The sequence below is a fragment of the Falco rusticolus genome, chromosome 6, assembly GCF_015220075.1.
Source record: "Falco rusticolus isolate bFalRus1 chromosome 6, bFalRus1.pri, whole genome shotgun sequence".
NCBI classification, from domain to species: Eukaryota; Metazoa; Chordata; class Aves; order Falconiformes; family Falconidae; genus Falco; species Falco rusticolus.
Genome location: NC_051192.1, coordinates 37,597,926 through 37,618,154, shown reverse-complemented (window position 1 = coordinate 37,618,154; position 20,229 = coordinate 37,597,926). Strand labels below are relative to the sequence as shown.

General features: G+C 37.9%; 1 protein-coding gene across 5 annotated transcripts in view; it reads left to right on the top strand.

Annotated features, from left to right (window-relative positions):
• Positions 1-1,167: 1,167 nt before the first annotated feature.
• HBS1L (HBS1 like translational GTPase) overlaps positions 1,168-20,229 on the top strand; it is a 61,030-nt gene continuing 41,968 nt past the window's right edge. The window contains exons 1-5 of one of the 5 annotated variants that reach the window (XM_037391342.1): positions 1,168-1,340; positions 4,596-4,661; positions 6,609-6,749; positions 9,025-9,219; positions 9,879-14,384. In XM_037391342.1, the coding sequence (XP_037247239.1) occupies positions 1,298-1,340; positions 4,596-4,661; positions 6,609-6,749; positions 9,025-9,219; positions 9,879-11,362 (1,929 nt within the window). In that variant the 5' untranslated portion in view covers positions 1,168-1,297 and the 3' untranslated portion in view covers positions 11,363-14,384. Of the gene's footprint in view, positions 1,341-4,595; positions 4,662-6,608; positions 6,750-9,024; positions 9,220-9,878; positions 14,385-18,237; positions 18,283-19,139; positions 19,197-20,229 lie in introns of those variants that run through there. The other 4 variants (XM_037391341.1, XM_037391339.1, XM_037391340.1 and 1 more) reach the window with 4 other exon arrangements.

The following is a 20,229-nucleotide window of genomic DNA, read 5'->3' as shown; positions in this document are numbered from 1 at the left end:
GAGCACTGGCAGGGCCTGGGAACTGGGATGTGTCTCCTCCCCTTGCCACTGAAGCTTACAGTTTTCTCTGCTTGCCCTCCTCTCCTGACACAGTAAAAGGAGTAACTGTAGGGATGTTCCTTGATTACCTGATCCCAACAGCACCTGGAGGCTGAAACTGTTTTAGATGGTGGCTACAGTAATGTGTCAATGAAGTAAAATCAAGACCGCTATAGAGCCTAATACCTTGCCATTTTGCTGCTTAACATTACCAGTAGAAATGCTAATTAATATGGTTTGCATTTACCTGCAAGCCAGCACATTTAATCCCAGCCACTAGTCACTGGATCGTAACAGCCACTAGTTACCAACGAGCCAGGTTAATTTGAGCTGTTTCAGGTCCAGAACTGAAAAAAGCTTGTAGTTAACTTCAAAGCCATACCAACTCTGCTCCTGTGGTGGTACACAAATGTGGAAATGGTGTTTTGAGGGCGTGTTGTAATGCGCATAGCCTTCAGCGAACGTAGGCCAACTCAGAATCCCACATTGTCATCAATGATACAACCATTTTTAATAACTTTAAATACACTTGCCTACATACATGCACATACGGTCGCAGCCATTTATTAAGTGTGAGGTGTGAGTAAGATGTAGCAGTGAGGGTTACACATCAAATGCCAGGACTGCACTCGACTGTAAGATCACAGTCATGACAGTCGGTGGCGGGGTGGTGGGATTGTGGTGGGATGTTGGCGGAGCGGTGGGATAGCTGCCGGGCGAGGCCGGGGCAGTTTGCCCGCCGGGGGGCCGGTGAGGCGTACAGGCCCCACCGCTTTTGGGGCCGGGCCCGCTCCGCGTTACGCAGGGCTGAGCACGGCGCTACCGGAGGAAGCTGCGCGCAAAAACTTCCCGGAGCGCGGGGCCGCAGCGGCCCTTCCCTCAGCGCCTCCGAGGAAGCCGAGGGAGCCCGCGGGCGGGCGGCACGGGCCCTACGGCAGCGACCTCCCCAGCCTCCCCCAGCCCTCCTGCCGCGCCAGGCAAGCCCGCGCCAGCCGCTGACGTCACCACCGGCCCGGCGCAGGGCGGAGCGCGAGCAGCGTAAGGAGCCGCCCCCCCTCGCCCCGCGCGACGGGCCGCCCAGGGAGCGGCCGGGCGAGGCGGGAGACGCCGCGCATGCGCGAGGGCGCGATGAGAGCGGGCGGGCGCGCGGCGCGCCTGCGCAGGGGGACAGCGCCAGCCCCGCCGGACATCAACATGGCGCCCTAGGTCCGCCGCGCCAGCACCACCGCGGGCGAGCGAGGCGGCCGCCGCCGCCATCATGTCCCGACACAGGAACGTCCGAGGCTATAACTACGACGAAGGTAGTGGCGGGCAGGAGGCGGCGGCGGAGCTGCGGGAACCGTCCCAGCCGCCGGCCCCTTCGCGCCCCTCCAGCCCGCACGCCTTCCCCCGGCGGGGCCCTCCGCGCCGCGGCTATGCGCGGCGGTGTCCGCGGGCGGGAAGGTGTGCCGGGGCCCGCGCGGGTGGAGGGGAGGGTGCGGGGGGCTGTCGAGGGCGGTGGGAGGGGAGAAGCAGCCGCCTCCCCTTCCTCCCCTCCGCGGGGGTTGGACGAGGCTCCGTGAGAGGCCTCGCCGCCCCTACCCCGCCCCCAGCCCCCCCCCCCCGCCGCCTCCCGCCTGAGTGGCGGGTGGGGCGCACGTGGCCGCGCGGCCGCTGCCCTCCGGGGCCGCATCCTGCTGCCAAGGTCGCCCCGGGGCTCACACGGGCAAAGCCCAGCTTTGGCGCGCAGGCCGAGCCACGGCAGGGCTTACCTGCCTTGTCTTAAGCTGCCGAAGTTGACTGCTTTTCAGGCGGGTGGGAGTGACCCTCTGTGCAATTGAACCTGCCCTTCTTTAGTCTTGTGAAACTTAAAAATTTGTGTTCCCAGTCTAACTCTAGCAAATTGTTGCTGTTGTTCAGCCATAATAATAGACATGAGGCAGCAGCTCTTCTTTGTAGAAGAAATGTAGTTCTTGAAGATGGAGTTGAATACCTGAGGAAGACCCTGTTTTTCAGACACCTTTCTGACATATGTAACTTCCGTGTGCATGGAATGAACAAGCTCTTGTGTAAGAACTCGGTCATACCTGCAGTACTGAAGCTTGCGTTGTGCCCTGACCCATTAACTTAGGCAAACTATGAACTGTGCACTTTTTTCCAGAGGCTTCCTTTGTGTTGTCTTGGGCTGTGGAAAAGTGGACCACAGTTGATATTGGTGTGGGAGCAGCTATTTTGTTGCCTCACTTTGTCAGGATAGGTAAAAAAACACAGGAAATACTTCTGCCTACCTCTGGTCTTTTGCTGCTGAGTGAACAGATGCAATGTCAATATGTGTTACAGTAGCACAGATTGGGTTATGCATCACAGTCTTGGAATTGGGGAAGTCATGTAAATCCATGTGAACTGTGACATTTGTGTGGCCTACCCTGCAGGTTTTACTAGTGCAAATTTACCCATTATAGGCAACATTTTAGACTGGATTGGGGATTTTACTGTGTCATTCTTTCATCCTCTATAGAGATTTTTCTTCATCACAGAGTACTTGAAATGTTGATTTCAACTGAATCTCTGTCTCTGTGAAGTTGGGTGCCCACTCTGTAGAATTTATTTCAGTGTTTGTACACTGTGATTAGAATCTCTTCTAATGAGGTTGCTGACATACATAGTAATTTGCGGTCATATGAGGCTTAAGTTGATAGTGCTATTTGTAAATTTACTATTGCATTACGCGTAAGGTTTAATTAGAAGTATGTATATGTGTGGTCTTTGTATTTATACCATGTACAACTTCTGTAGTCGCTTACAATAATTTATCCCAAATGAAGTACGCTTCTGTCATCTTTTTTTATTATTATTTCATATAATGCCATTTGTTCTTCTTATGCCATTTATGATTCTGTAATGCTTTGTCTGGCCAAATTATTTGTATCCTTTCTAAAGTAAACATTTGCAGTATTTTTTGGTCTCCTTTCATAGGAAGGCTTCTGAGGTCTTGGATCTTGTGGCCTTTATTTGACCATATTCTATTTCTGCTCTCTTCTTTTTGAGGTATGGTAATATTCCAGCAGAGAGTATGTTGGTGATACAGTTGTTGATACTGTGGAATGCTTCTGTTGGTTCTATTCTGTAATTCCTGTCATTTTTTAATGATCATTTTTATGGTCAATGAAAGGTGAACCATTTTCACAGAGATGTCTTTCTTAGTCTAGAAATTAAACTAGTATAGGATATACAGGTAGTTCAGATAATGCACACTGACAAGACTTACCTTGATTTCACTTAGTACTAAATCTGAATTAACCGTTCACACAAGTCATTTTGGAGTTCCCCGTGACACTCTCCAAGTATTGGCCAAATTATGAAAAGGGATCTTACCTTGAAAAAAATGTATAGCTGTTCTCTAGACTTTTTATAGATTAATTGGTCCTAGCAAGGAACCAGGAGACAGTGGTCAAAAAGTAGATTAACAGTGCACTTTTTTTTTTAAAGACAATCAGTCAAAACAAGCTTATAATATGTTTTCTTTATCCTGAGATACTTAACTTCCAAAGTAGCTTCCTGGGTCCTTCATTAAACTTTTCTTATACTTGTGCCTGCCTTTTTAGCTACTGCTTTTCATTCGTGTTTTTTTGAAAATTACAGAGTTGAGTTTGAGATAAGTGAACCTTTTGTGCTGCAAATTCTGAGGCTTTTATAGATGTGTACAGTGTTTGTAATGTCCCAGTTCTGTGGTCCATAAGTTGGTATCCAGTGCAGATTTTTTTTAGTTGTTAGCTGCTTTTTTTTCTCTGGCTCTTAGAATTACAAACAATACATGTTGTTTGTGAAACTGCCAAGTGTATGCAGTAACATCTTTTTTCATGTATTTCCTTATTAGTTAGTGAAAACTACAAATTTATTTTCAAGGTTACATGGTACTAGGATATTGGGGGAGGGGAATGTGATTGCTTTCTCTTTGTGTTTCCTCATAACTGATTCCTCTTTAATGGGGAAAGTGTATGGTTATATTTAAGTAAATATATAAGGTTCTTGGTTTTTGGCTGAAACAACTTTGCATGTTCAAAGGGAATTGTGAATTGTGTTTTTGCCTTGCTGAACTCAAAAAGTGTGTGGCCGTAAGGATGGACTAGAGAGGAAAGCTGAGAAGTAGACAGGTATGGAGTAGCAGTGCTAATCCTGAGTTGTTGGAGTAGGGATTGTAATTGAACTGTCTTGTGGTTAAGACTGTCGAGAGGTCAAGCAGAAATATCAAGAGAAGTGCCGTGGGTGAAGATTTGTGGAACTGTAGAAAGCTGTGTTTGGACTGTGAGGGCAGCCTTCCAAAGGAGATGCTGAAGGAAGAAGTGTGAAGCATGGCAACCCTTGAAAATTTTCAGCTTTCCTAATGAATAGAGTATTAAAATTACATTATTGTAACTCAGAATTTCTTACCAAGGTAAATAAACAGTACTTACCTGCACTTCTGGAATATTAGATATGCATACTTTCTTAAAACCTTGTGTAAAAACTACACTTTGAATTATAATATTAAGTATTTAGAAATTGTGCAGACTAATCTTACTGTTTCTGCTTCATAGATTTTGAAGATGATGATGTGTATGGCCAATCAGTAGAAGATGATTATTGCATTTCTCCTTCAACAGGTTAGTTCCAATGGTTACCTATAAGCACTGTCCATTGATGCCTACTCTGATATTTATTTGTGTATAAAACGGTTTTTAAAAGCTAGTGAAACTTTTGAAGAGTGCCTAGCGGCCATAATAATTTTCAAGTCAGTTAGGTAACATGAGGCATTGCTGTACTTTTGGAAGTCACATTAGACAACTGGGCACATCTTCAGTCAAACAAGTATATTGTCTTGGATGGTCAGAATAGACTTGATAATATAAAAATCTGAATGTGTTGGTAGTCTTGAAACGTTTGGTATCTTTCAGAATTGTTATTAAGATATAGCTGGGCTTAACAGTTATGATTCTGCACCTGGTAATTTGTCTTTTACACAACTTTGGGTAAATGTGGGGTAGGGAGTCTTATTGTGGGATGCAGCACTGATCCTTACTGGCTTGTGTTCTCATGCAAGATCTCATGGAGCTAAGAAGCCTTCTGGCATTTGTAATGTTGCAAAGTAGGTATGAAAACAGTGATGCTGTGTGCTCAGGTAAGATGTAATTGGAGCGTCTCAGCCCAGATGAATTCGGTCCAACTGTAGAATCATTAGGTTGTGTTCTGCAGTTGAATCTCTGGCAAGATTTTCCCGGATTTGGTGGCAGTGTTTCTAGAGCTGAGTAGGCTCTGAAAATAGTATGGCTGAGGCTGATGTGAAGCTGTGTTGCAGGTAACCATGCCACATCTAAATCCACTGCAACTGTGATGTAGTCTGTGTCCTCTTGCCACAGGTACTTGAGTTAATTAGGTCTTTAAAAATCTGTTCCTCTGTCATCCTGTTGATTTTGGTTAGTGAATCTAGGTGTGTATTTTTATCATTTGTAGTCACATTCCCCAGCAGATTGCTTGCATTCGGTTTCCAAGTATTGCATTTTATGCTAGAATTTTTCAGACACTTTCTAAGAAGAATTAAGGTAGTCTTGTATTTTGTGATGAAAACATGCAACATGCTTACTTTTTACTCAAGTATAAACTGCTAAATTACAAAACTAATTCTTGCTTGTGCACAGCTATTTTCCTAAGAATTCCTTTTACCTAACCTTCATTTATAAAATAATCTGATCTAGATTGTATAGTAATATTTTAATACTTCCTTCAGTTATGGTGATTGAATTTGGAATGGTATGCATTTGGGAAACAGTTGCTAAGGCTATACTACTGCTGGATATACAAATGCTTTACGTATGTGTTTTAGAGCTGGAGAGCGTATTACATAACATAAGGAAATTTGTTTACATTATATTTTGTACATTTCTGAGAGAGGTAATGACTGGGTCTCATGTTCAACAAGAAGTTTTATCTATATATGTCTTAATGTGTTGCAAAATCAGAGTGGAATTATGTACTTGTTTAAAGTTTTGTGTGAATATGTTTTAACTCATGGGCTGTATTTCTAATGAAATTCCAAGAAGAGAAGAATGTGTTTAACTCCATTAAATTATCAGTAGTTTGACAGTGCCATACTGTGAAAGCAATGGTATTTTCATGATAATTTTTTTTTTTACTTGTAACTGAGGTAAAAAAATAATTGCGGAGTATGGTTCTGAAGGCATTAGGCCGTAGAGAGTAATTTGGTATAGAAAATACTACTTTTTTGAACCTGGGGCATATTCTTTTGTTTGAATATTGAACTTGAATAATGCAGAATGAATATTGAATAATGCAGAATTACTGCATTACATGGATATGAGGATATTGCCCAGCCTGTGGTTTCACTGTGAGGATGACTTTCTTATATTCTAGCATGAACTGTTGTAAGCTTTGTACAGTCTTCAGGTAGTAATCATTATACAGTAGTGTTCCCCACCCCTGAAACCACTGCAACGGCAGCATCCTAACACTTTTCCCCCTTCAGATATGTTTTGTTTTTAAAGGAGGAAAAAAGATTTGACTTTTTTTAATACTTTGTTTTGTGCCTAATGCAGCAGCTCAGTTTATCTACTCCAGACGAGACAAACCAGCAATGTGTGCTGAGCCATTAGAAGAAGAAGGATATGGCTATGAAGGTACAGATGATACAGCTGATTATTTTACATCTAATCATCAGTTGACTGACGTTGATAGAGGTAATTATAGACAATAAATAATTCTCAAAACAGTCTATTTTATGAATTAAGGACTTACTAAAATAGCTTTAAATTAATGTTTGTAACTTGACTGACGCTGCTCACAACTTCGTAATCTTGTAGAACACCACCCTCCATGAAATTAGATAGCTTCAGTGGTGATTCTTTAAGCTTGTAACTGCCTTTTGTATAGTACTTGGTTGCATACTTTGAAACATGTTTTAGTTTCTTATTAGATGCAGTGAGATTTGATGTGAAATTCATACATAAGAACAACTGTACTGGCTCAGGCCAAGCATCCATGTAGCTCAAGGTCTTGATACAGCAAATGGATGCTTAGGGAAGAGTATTAGAAATGGAGTAGTTGTAGAATGATTTTTTTTTTTTTGCTTGTATTGCATTCCAAATTATGGCAATTAGCAGTATTTCAGAGGTTTTCAAAGTCATGCATTTCCTTGAAATAGTAGCCAATATCTTCAGATATCTGTATCCTCTGCAATCTTTTCTTACCCTGTTTTGAATTCATTTGGTTTCTATTCTGTCCTTCAGCTGTGAATTCCACGTTACAAGCAGAGTTCTGAGTGGTTGAGGGCAAAATACTTGCTTTAGTTTTTTAAACTTGCTTCCTGATGGCTTAATTACATGCTTTGTGAGAAATACTCACAAGTATCCTTCCCAAGTATTAATAGTTAACTTCAGGTTTTAATGTTTTGGAAAACGAGGATTATTTTTAAAATCTTGATAAGCTCAAAGTAAAGTGTGTTGGTGAATGAATAGTCAATAAAATACATGAATGAAATGTGGTATTTAAAACAAGTTACAGAAAATTCAGAAACAATGGACAGAATAGAAACAATCTAGATTCCATGTCAAGTAAATTGGTAGAAGCTATGCTAATGCGTAGACACACGGGTAAAACATGATAAATTGGGGTGTAATAGACATGTTTTTACAGCAGGAAATAATGCTGTAGAGGGCAGTTTGAAAGAATCAGTATGTGGATACAGGTGATCTGGACGATACAGTATGGTACCCTGGCTCTTCAGAATGCTTTTGACAGACTCAAACAGTTAAGAATTGACATTGAAGAAAGAAGGAAGGTAAAATTCTGGACTAAAAGAAGATGGTAAAGAAACCTAGAAATAACCATTTCTGCTGTGAAAACAGCAGTTGTCCCACAAGACCTGTAATGTTTGGTATAGTGTGCAGTGTTGGCCGTTAACACAAAATGATTAATTGCGGTCCATCTGGCTGCAGAGAGTTTGGTAAGATTGGCCTTGTTGAATGTTAGATAGTAAAATGGCCAACTGGCACATTGTGCCAGGGCTGTGCCAGTACTTGTTCTGCAGAGCAGATATCTGGAGTGCATTGCCTTGCTATTTGGATTACAGGTTGAGGTTGCTGATTTGAGTAACCAGTTGGAATTCTGTGGTGTCAAATTCCCTTAGCAAAGTTCTTTAAACATCACCATCTTTGAGAAGGTGTTCAAATAAATAATCTGTAGTAGTCTTCCTGTTGTTCACTTACTGTTGTCTAAAATCTGAACTAGCAGAACCTATGATACACAGGAAGATTCTCTTCTGTTCTCTTGTGTTTGTATGTCTGATCAGCACACTACTTCCAGTGAGTGGCAGCCTGGTGAATTTTCAGTCTTCCTGGTGTGTGGCAAGTCAAGACTTAAGAAACTTGTCTTACAAGGCTTATACTGGTTGCAGAAATATGCTCCAAAGAAAATTGATTTTATCAGCCAAAAAATGTATTACAGGTTTAGGAAAGGTAAAGATTACAGGTAGTTTAAAACCTGGCGCGTTGATCCAGAGTTTTCAGTTGTTGAGGCCTGAGGCCTCTGAAAATGCTGTTTTACTTTGGGTGTTAATTATAACATCTGTAAACACTGGAATTGTGTTGTTCAATGGGATTCCACGTTGACTTATTAAATTCGGATAATTTTAAGTTGTTTATTTGTGCTTCTCAACAGTGAAGATATTTAATTTCACAACATCAAAGGATTTCAATATTGAGACTTTATAGACTAATAAATAGTAGTTGGTGATATGTTCCTTATAGCAATATCTGGAATTATTCAAATATTCTGCAGGGTTTGGGGGCAGACTTTATCATGGCAGTAAGTGAGATTAAAGTTAATTTCTAAAGGTTTTATCTCTTACTGTGATATTTTTCTCCTGTTTTTGTTAATCAGATGTGTGGTGCTAGTGGTTAGGCCACTTAAGACATTTTTTTTGTGCAGCTTATAACAGTCATATGTCTCTTTTAGCCCGTCTTAATTCATGCCTTGATCAAATGAGAGAAGTTTTGGCAGAGTCTGTACCAGAGCAAAAAATGGTGCAAGCAGTACTGGATAGTAAATTTGATGTACAGAAGGCTTTGGATCTTGTGCTTTCTCAAGGCAGTAAGCAAAATGTGAAGACCAAGAATGAGGACACTGTGACTGTAGGAAAGACAACAAAAGGTATACTTCTATTTAATTGTTTACACTGAAGATGATTCATTTCTAAGTACAGTTTAATTTTGGCTTTACAGGCTGTGAAGATGCTTGTTATTACATTAGAAATTTATTAGAAATTTAAAAAAGATGAACTTTTCTATTTCTGTGTTCTAAAAACATTTAAAGGAAAGTAGCTTTTCTTGAGCTAGAAGTCAAAGTAACAACCTTAGTGTCAGTTTAAATTCAAACTGCGAGTATCCACAGTTCACAGTACATTTCTGATTTCTAATATATAACTTAATTGAATAAATAAGTGTCCTAAAAGTTGGACAACATCTTTAAGTTTTATGCTCTTCCATTATTTGTGAACTGATAATCTCCCATCCCCAGTTCCACCCTTTTTTTGGTAGTATCTGTACATTAACTTTCTTGTTTTGATTTATGTTTAAATCTTTGTAATCCTTACTGGCATACTTTGCTGGTTCTTACAGTTTCTTAGGTATTTCAGTAGATACCCATAATTTAATTGTATAACATTGCATGTCTTTGGATAACACTTAGTAATTAAATGCCTTTTCATGTTTCTCCTTGATTTTTCTGTTGCTGCTGTCAACTTTTAAAAAAATGGATATTTCGTTGTGACTGCATTTGCATCTGAAAATTATTGGCTATTGTAAGGTAAGGAGACTTACTTTGTTGTCCAGAAATGTGTATTGATACAGGTGGTTTCTCTTGTGCAGCAGAAAGTGTTGCTGACAACACCAACAAACCTGGGTTTGGAAACCTGACAGCCAAAAGTGGTTCAGCTTGTTACTCTCTAATTAAAAATGACAGAATACTCCTTAATGCTGAAAAATCCAATATACCTTCATCTGAAAGGAAAGGGTTGAAATCCTCTTCACTTGTTCTGTCATCTTGTTTCAGTGATGATTTATGTAAAGAATTGTTTTGTGAACCTGTGAATAAACAGGCAGAGAATCAACTACCAGAAAGTGCTAATACAGTAAATTTGATTTCTAACAGTGAAGATAATTACTTTAGTATAGGAAGTAACCCATCTGGATATTCTTCTTTTAAGAAGTTGGAATGCAAGGAAACACAGGACTTGAAATCCTTGCCAATGCAGAATGTGCTTTGTGATTCTCTGAGTCCTGAAGACTGCATTCCTCTTGTTTCCTCAGATACTTCTGATCGTAATAGTAATGCGTATTTTTACAGTCCTCCGTGTTTAACAAGTGCTTTAGGAAAATTGGCTCTTGATAACAAAGTCAGTCATACTGTAAATAGAAATAATGAACTTGAAAATTTTTCTTCAGTTGTGCAAAGTAGAAAACAAGAAAGCCCCTCTTCAGATACGGCTGCTTTGCCAGTGTTAAGGTCTGGAAGTACAATGTTGGCTGACTTACTTCAGGAGCACCAGGAAAGCAGTGCTAGCCACTGTTACTCTTTGGCTGACCTTTATACCCAGTCAACAGCAAGTCTCACTGATACAAAGTTGGGAATCTCACCATTATCGCAACTAGTAAGTCAACCTCAAACTTCAGGTGGGATGCCAGAGCTAACAGGATCTTTGTCTTCTCTAGTCCTGTCCAAAGTTTCTCCACGAAAGGAGGTTGAGAATTTATCACTCTCGGATTTAATAGCAGAGACTATTGAAGTAGACAAAACTCAACAACAGACAGACTTCCCCATGCTTGATGTAATTGAACTAAGGCCCTCTAAAAGAATCAACATTGATTTAAGTGTCCTCGTAAAAAATACGGATGTTTCTGCAAAACAAAATGTGGTAGGACAGTCAAGTGTCTTGAGCCCTGAATCTAAACATTTAAAAGAAAAACAAGGAAAATATTCTGGTTTTGCCAAAACAGATAAAAAACCCAAAAGAGGTCTTGCTTCTAAGAGGCAGGATTTGTCCCTTTCATGGATAAAGGCATTGCGTGCAAGACCTTCAGCTTTTGCTTTAACCTTGTGTCTCCGTTATCCTCCAAAAGGTTATAAGCGGCGCACAATTGGTATACATAAGGCTTTCCTATACAGTAGACAAGTACAAGATGTAAAACCCAAGGAAACTGGTCCTATAATAACCATAACACCATTTGACTTCAAATCAGCATCTCCTGATGACATTGTGAAAGCTAACCAAAAAAAAGCTTTCACAAGAGAGTAATGAAAAAAAAAGAAAGCAAAAAACCAAACCAGCCAAGCAACCAAACCCACACAAACAAACCCCTCCAAGAAACAGTGTTTATGTCTTGATATATGAAAAATATTAATTATGTAGGACCTATTTATAATGCAGAATTGGATTTTTTTATTTTTTTAATTGACATGTTACATTCTCACTGTTTGGTAGCAAATTTGTATGTGAACTTTTAAGCTGTTGCACTGAATATCTTTATTTTTGTCTAATTTTCACTGACAATATAACATTTTTAACTTTTGCAAAGTCTTGAACTTTACTATAGATATTGCATGCACAAAATTCTATAAACAGCATTAGACTTCTTGAAACATCTGTAGGTGTTGAAGATACAGTTTGTTGGGAAGAACACAGTTATTATTTTGTAATTTAGTTTTGCTATATGGTGTGTATAGTTTGGGGAGCAGGAACCTCAGTTTATATTATGACTGATGTAATAAATATTCTTAAAGTTAGATTTTCTGATAAGGTATGCTGGTAAACTGCCAGTCTTGTAGTTGATGTTTTCAGTCAATGTCATTATTCTCTTCTATCGTTATACTGATTACAATATTACAACAGAAATACCTTTAGTTTTAAAAAGCCTCGCTAACCTCAGGTCTTAATGGTTTTACTTGTGGTAGGACATGTAATTTTTGATAGGACCAAATTTTCAGGGGAGCAAGCAATTAAAACTGTGTGCCTCCCCTCCACCCCATCAGCTGTCAAAAGTGTGGAATCCGCTATTTTGTGGGCATATACATGTATTTCATTGGAAGATTAGCTAGGATTCTGTGGTTTATTCTCAGGTTTTTTGGAAAAGTATTGGCATGAGCGTTTGCTCAATTGAAAAAAAAAAAATGGGCAGTGTAAGTGCTGTTTGTGTCTCCCTCTTGTCTGTTTTGAAGAAAGCTTTCTTTAGTAATGGAAATGTATTCTCTTCAACTGTTTGCACCAGTCGCTGTTACTTTGAATCTTTAAATGAACGATCAGAATTGGGACATTCTGAAAATTTTTTTTTAGCTGATAGTTACCAGATTCTGGTGCCCCTTCTAGTCAAATTAGTAACTACATGTGTATTTCAACTTCTCTTTTAGTAAATACTACTACTTTTAGTATGTTTCCAGTGTCAGTGTCAGTATTTTAGATTCTGAACAGCAATAAGTGCAATAAAAGTACTGCTGCAACTAGAAGAATGTTTGTTCAGATACTGCCATACGCTTATTCATGCTAAACTTGGCAGCTAGTATGGAACAGTAGATACAATTTTAATCTAATTTCTGTTGAGCATGTTGAATCAAAAAGCAGACAAAAGCTTTAGGTTTATTCCTAAAGTCAGGTTGCACTACAGTTTTGTTTCTAAATAAAAATAAAACATGTTCCAGTGCTCTCAGGTACAAATTTCATGTTCTGTATATTTTGCTTGTTTGTCTAGTTGATGCTATTGTCATTTAGAACTATGGACAGTGTGACCTCTGACCTCTTGAATGAAATTAATATTTCTTACCCTTACTAATAAAAGTTTTATATAATGACAGTGCTGCAGTGTTTATGTTCTAGCTGACATGTTAATCTAGCTATCTGTATTCTTACTTAGTTTGAGTGCCTTAAAGAACTGAAGCGTAAATAGTACAATCCAGGGTACATGCTATGATCTGATAAGTTCATGGGCAGGACCAGAATTTATTTACTTTCTTGGAAGACTTCCTACAGAAGTCTGGCTGATACTGATGGTACACTGGTTGTTTTATTAATTAGTCTTAATAGTAAATTCTGCTTTTTGAACAGTATGGAATGCTTTTCAATGATCAGTTTCTCTGTAGTTACTCCAAATATTAACTTCCTACTGCTTAAAAGTTCAAGTCTCTTTTTCCCACTGAGGCAAAATGTCCTACTTGGAGAGTTTATAATTAAAGTTCAGTTTTTCCAGAATTATATATATTCTTCTAGTAGAGAAATTCAAATTTTTAAAAGTAAAGTATTAGTGCAAAGTTTGGCATCATCATGCCTGGTATATTTTTAGGTGGTTTTGCTTACTTATGTTCCAAATACTCTTGAGGCACTAATTAATGTAGGTAGAGATTTCTAATACATGGCAGTTTGGTTTTTGTGATTTTTTTTAATTTTCACTTGAATAGCTTTGTTTTTCTCTAGAAATCTTTCCTTTTACTCTTGCTGAACTTGTCCTTGATTTTGGTCTATTTTCTCATTCCCCTGGCTGCTTTTCTTTGCGTGACACTTCTTACAATTTTTTAATAATTTTGGAATGTAAACTGGACATACACCTAAATGTATGTGCTATGAATTCCATTGGAAAGTATGTACAAGTAGTGGGTGGCAATGCATAGTACTCAGAGCTCACTTTTGCCATAGGTTTCATGCAGATCAAAGTTGAAACAAGTGACTGAAGCCAAAGGGCATCAGCATTACATCTTTATTGTAGATCTTACTGTGGGATTGATACCTCGGTAAACAATTTTGGGTCTTGTGATATAGCTAAATTTTCATGTATAAATACTTTTTCATTTGCATTTGTGTCAGTGTTGTTAGTGGTCTTGAAGAAGCAATACATGCTGTTTAGTGTATAAGAAGTAGGGGTGGGATTTTTCTTCAGTTTGCAATCCTAAATCCCGAAGTGAGTGTTGAATTAGTACAAACCTGCAGGCTGAACACTGCAGAAGGTACCTAAGTGGTGGATAAACCTAAATTCCAATGAATTTTCAGTAGAGGTTGTTCATTTCCATGCTTGGAAAATCTTACAGTTTTGTTTTTATTAGGAAAAGGGAATGTGTTACTATATTTGCTTTTTAAGTGAAGCAGATATTTTAATAATTTCCTTACTGAGAACTGGGTTTGTGTCATTAGTGACAGGTTTAATTGTTTTAGCATACTGCATGATACTACAGCATATGGCACTTCTGTATAACAAGTCTGTCTTTGGCCTTTGCGCTGAAGTGTTTCTGCCTAATGAATGTTGGAATTCTTGTTAATAAATCTACTTTATGCTTAACACTGAGCTTATTTTATTGATGTATGTATATAAATTTCCCCACCCCCCCACCCCCCATTTTTCAGCTAGTGGGTATCTTTGTCTAATACAGGTTGTGCTACTTGTTTTGGAATTCACATATTAACATTGTAAAGTACTTGTGTCTGTGTTTGCATATGGACATAAAGAGAATACTAAGCTACATAGACCTACTACTTCTAGTATTCAGATTGTGTACTTCTAAGGTATTTTGTACATTAAATTTATTTTGTACATAATTTTAACGTGGCTGCTGAATATTTTTTAATACAAAATTGACTTCTGGGTATTGCTTTATCTACCTTTTAAATAAAGTACGTATTCTTAAAGGACTGACTTAATTACAGTTTCTTGTTAACTTACCTGATGGAAACAGTTGTGATTACATGTTCTAGAATAATTGTATCTATTGTGGAAACGGGCTCCAATTCTTGTCTAGGTTTGCATGGGCATAGTTCGTTCTTTCTATGGAAGACTCCTTTGGAGAAAGTAAGGCAAAAACTAGCATCTGCTAGTGTTTCTTCAGACACCATATTGAGGCTCTGGTTTGCGTTTGGTTAGAAATGGGTTTGTAAATTCTATATTTTATTTTTATTTTTAAGATAATTTTGATAGCATTTTTTTAAACCTTATTTGGATCTTAAAAAGGAAAGGATATCAGTGAAATAAGGAAAAATCAACTGTCTGAAGTTAGTTCTCAAGCTTTGTTACAGTGGAAATTAGAGCTACTACAGTTGAATTCTTAAAATGTCTCAATACCTGTTCCATTTTTCTCTTTTAGGTTTCCTTTTTCTAGCTGATTCTATATGAATTTGTTTTGGAAAATTAGCGCAAATTGAAAGTCACAGTATGTGAAGTATAGGAAAATAACCCCCATGGGGATATAAAAAAATATTAATGCTTTGTACCCTTTTGGGATGTGATTTAATGTAATTAGGTTTAGCTGGTTTTTAATTGCAACAGGAAACAGTTTTGTTTTGAGAAGAGTATACTGTTAGGAGTATAAGCTTCACATTAGAAAAAAACCCTATGGGATTAAAACTTCACATACCTGTTTTTTTACTTCCTATTCAGAAATAACAGTATGAGTAATTTCTCATTGAGTTGTTTAGACAGTTCTCAGGGTCTTAAGCTTCAGAGGCAGCAAGCTACTTGAATTTCTGGAACTGTTGCACAATAGTATTTCAAAATCTTACTTCTAAGACACTTAACTAGTGCAGTGAGGTAGTCCTTGCAATTTTGTAATTTGCCCTATTTCCTCTAATCATGTCATTCAAATACATTTTTCAGTAATCGGTAATTCCTGAAAATCTACACTTATGCAAAAAGCTAAAGAGCAACTTCTACTACTGGAAATAATGAATAGCTATACAAAAGATTTCTATGAAGATAGGATATAGGTTGTCTTTATGAAATGCATAAATACTGAAATAAGCTACATACAAGGGCAGTAGTTCAGGGTTATGCACACAATCATTCATGTCTCTTGCAAATCTAAAGTTTTCAGCTTTTCAGAGTTGTTGAAGTGTTTTTGTATTAAAAGTTGATTATGAATTGTGATTGGGAGGAAAAAAGCAAAAATTTCAATACATTGTAATTCATGCAGTAAAAATAAACTATCAAGTGCTGAAAGGGGATGCTTCTCTGTTTTATTGTTTCTTTGGAAGTGAGTTGAATGTTTGTGGACAAGGTATCCTTTTTTGGTTTGTGTGAAGTGTAGACAGCTGGTAAACTCTTCAGTAGATTTTATGTTCAATTCACTGTGTCCAAAATACTATTTAGATTATGAGGAAATGTCATTAGTCCAAGTTATTTATACTTCTGTGTGTGCTAATGGTTTTGACCTTATAGGATTTTCTGCGGGGAAGTAAGAGAAAAAATTTTTGTGTGTTCATTCTGCACTAGAAAACAATGTGATGAAAACGAAAATCAAAGCCAATGGTGATTTATTTATTTCTTGAAGAAAGCTCTTTTGTTCTTTCTGAATTGCTATTTTAATGCAGTTTGGTGGGAATGGATCTCTATTTTAGCGTTGCTGTAGTGTACAGCCAGTTGCTCCTTTATGCAGACTGTTGAAGTATACATTTTTACCCAAAGTAAGAGCTAATTGCAGTTAGTGAATTTTAAGAACTCTTAATCTCAACAATCACTTATGAAATCGTTCATGGGTTTCTAGTGTCTATGTCATCATGAAGGTGTTCTTTTTTTTTGTTTATGGACATGTTACATTGCATACTTAAAACTGGGCCATTAAAAACAATTGTCAGTGACTTTCGAGGTATGGCAGTGGCTTGTTGGTCTAATAATTGATTTGGGTGCTTAGTGTTCATAGGGTCTTTTTAGAAAATAACCTATTGCCCTTCTCTACAACTTTCTGGTAATAAAATGACCTGTAAAATGGTTGTAGTCTGCAGAGATTAAAATGATATATTTTGGAAGAGAACTCATGAACAGTTTGTTAAGAATTAGACTTATGAAGATACAGTGAAAATTGTCTTTTTTCTTTTTAAATTTATGAGAATATGGAGATTTTGGAGAAGAGTTGCTTGTGACTTATTTACTCGTCACATCAATGTATGGAGATAATAGCTGATGAAGATGGACATTATTTTAATATTTCAATTGGCTATTTTGAGTCTCTTTGTCTTTTTTTTTTTCCTTGCTTACTTTTTCTGGCTAAACTACCTTTTAATTTCTTGTTGCTTGTGTTAGTATTGTAGAACTAATACAGATGCTGGTGAGTGAGCCAGATTCTTTTCCATTTTGGGCACCATTAATGGGATTATGAACCACTTTATGACATTAAGATTTTTTTGTTTCAGTGATGCCCGAGCAAGAAGGAGGTCAGATATCTGTAAATGTGCAATCCTTGCAAGAAATGCAAACTACTGTGAACTGAGCATGTCTTTTGACTGTAATTAGAGTAGCAAGGAAGCTATAATTTATTTTTTTTTTTTCAGGTGAAGTCATTCCCATAGTTGAGCTGTCTTTGTGGGGACACTAGCTGTTTTGGTTTATGGTAATTTCTCGGGAATAGCACCAAGAACAGGGCCTCTACAGGGCTATATGTATAAATACTTCATAAGAAACAACCTTCAGAGTAAAGAGTTAATGTTGAAAGTAAGGCACAGGAAGCTGAAAAGCCTTACTCATGATATGCCAGATAATCTAGGAATAGAGTACAGGTCTCAAGCTTTAGTCTAGTTTTCTAGATACTGGACTATACTACTTCACTTTTAGCTGTTAATAGAGGAGCAGCTTCTTCACTGGCATTTATTTTTTTATTTATGTTTTTTATTAATGCTGCAGGTACTCAGATTTTTGATGTAGCTATTAAGACAGTGTGGGCAGTTTCGAGTATATAAGCCACAAGTAAAATTAGTAGGTGCTTAGCTTGCATTTTATTGATGTTCTTTTGTTTTTCAATTTTCTGGAATTCTTTTCTTTTGCCTCTCCTGTATAACTGTCTTCCTTAATTTTTGCTTTACACCACTAACAAACAAAAATTCCACAAACACCACCACAATGTGACTTAACATAATTAGCTTTTTCTTTTCACTCAGTCAAATGCCGCAAGGTTTGTTTTTGGTTCAGAATGGTGGGTGTTTCTTGGTGCATGGACAAATACCTAATTGTCTTCTGTCTTTTTATGCTACAGGTGGACTCATAGCAGTTGTTTCTGAGTGCAACATGTCAGAATGCAGATTACTGTGCTTTAACAGATAAATTATCTCTTCTGTATTTATTAACCACATCTGTGGTTAATGGACAAGTGAAGTTAGGAGTCTTAGATGAAAAAACAAACTGATACTTTTTGGATTTTATTTATAGGGAGAATTCCAAAGAAATCCTGGAGGAGCAAACGTTCTGCAGTTTAATGGTGATGTACAATATATTTTTATGAGCTTAGAGTCCCTCAGGTTTTACTTCAATTTATCATACTAGGCCCTTAATGCTTTGGTTTTGCACGTTTGAAAAATCCATTATTTGTACCAGAGTAGCTCAGAAGAAATTTTTCTCCCCAACTTCGATCGGCTGTGCTCACTTTTCTGTAACATGACAGTTCTCAAATGTCTGCTGTAGTGATGAGAGCCCATTGTATTTAATACTACTCGGATATGGCATGTATTCAGTCTGTGGCAAAGAGAATGTGTTCTTTACTGAATGGAAATGTTTGAAATCTGACAGAACTGGTGATATAGTTATATCTTAAATCATGGAAAGTAATGAGAATTTAAGACTTCCGTGTTTTGTGTAAGAAAAATATATACACAGACTTCAAGAAGTTATGAATCTGACGCTGAGGTACTGTGTGGGTTTTAGAAAGGAAGTGGCTTATTTCAGGGAAAAATGTGTCACTAGCAATGAAAAGCTTTTTAAAATCCTTTGAGATACTTTTTGAGATTCTCCTCATACATGCTGTACACCTACACTGGAAAAAGTGACACTCCAGGCTTTTTCTCAGTTTTCTTTTATGGGTCTTCAACATTAGTTTGGTTCACTTTTTTTTTACTTTTTTTTTTTCAGACAAAGTATAAACCAATACAAAGGCAATAATTTTCATATTTTCATAATTGACTGTTATCATCTATGAAAGTCAGAACTTTTGAGATTCCAGAAGAACTAGAGATCCTGGGGGGACAGTAATTCCCCTTATTCTTACAGTGGTCTTCTATCTCAGTGCCTTCAGGTCATGGTAAAGATCAACCTTCAGCTGTTTTTTTCTGTCTTTAGAAGGTGAAGTGCAGAATTTTAAGTTCTCAGATGTGATGTGATTGCTGGAGTGCCAGGAAGGTATGGTTGGAGTAACTTTTTAATCCTATTAGGTTTAAGAATGAATGATTGCTGCTGTAGTGCTGTTGTATATGAATTGATACATTTTAAGTCCTACCTGAAGTTTGCACTTGAGTACTCAAAGCAAGGCTGTTGACAATGCTAAGACAGTAGCATTTTGCAGTTGCAAACAAATGCATTTCAGCTCTAGAAACTATTAAGACGTCTAAACATCAGAAGTATAGGTGTATCAAATCCAAAATTGTGGGAGCAAAAGAAACAGTTTAGAATGTATCAGTTACTGATGATGAAAGGAGCTTGAATGCTAACAGGAAGCACATGTAGAAATTCAGAAATTAAGTTGATGGGGGGAAGCCAGGTAGGTGTAAAAATGCAAGCTTAGACCACAAAATTACAATGTCTGTTTATGCTGTGTCTCTCACTACAAACACTGTTGTTCCTTCCCTGTAAAATTTGTTAGCAATACCTGCTTTATCTCTCTACTGTTATCTGGATGTATTTCTGCAGTATCATACTTTTTTTTTTACTCTGTGTGAATCAATATTGTTATAAAACATCAGTTGTGTAGTCTAGTTATTATGCCACATATCAACAGAAATGCCATTCATGCACTGCTTAATGTGCCTTGATTTGCACCTGAACTGGTTTGTTCTTGGGTGACAAAATTTTGCCCGTTTTTCATCTCCTCAGCTTCTGTATTCTTCCATAAAGCTAGTGTTTTGGTCTCCAGAGTGGACAGTTATAAATACTTAAAATACCAGGTTCCTCCCTTCTGTTATACTTGTGAGACTAGAAATGGCCATTAAACTTAAAACCCTTGAGTCTACTGTCAGAATCTCTGGTAGAGATTCATGGTTAAAAAGCCAGAAGTTTGAAAAAGTAGGTAACTTCACTATGGAAAATACCTGTTCCTGCAGAAGCTGTGATGCCCAGTTCACAGAGACATGGAAGAGCTTTGAGTGGTTGTTGCTTCAGTTCTTCAGTATTTTTACTGCATATAGAAGCTTGGTGTAAATGGAAATCTTATATCTAA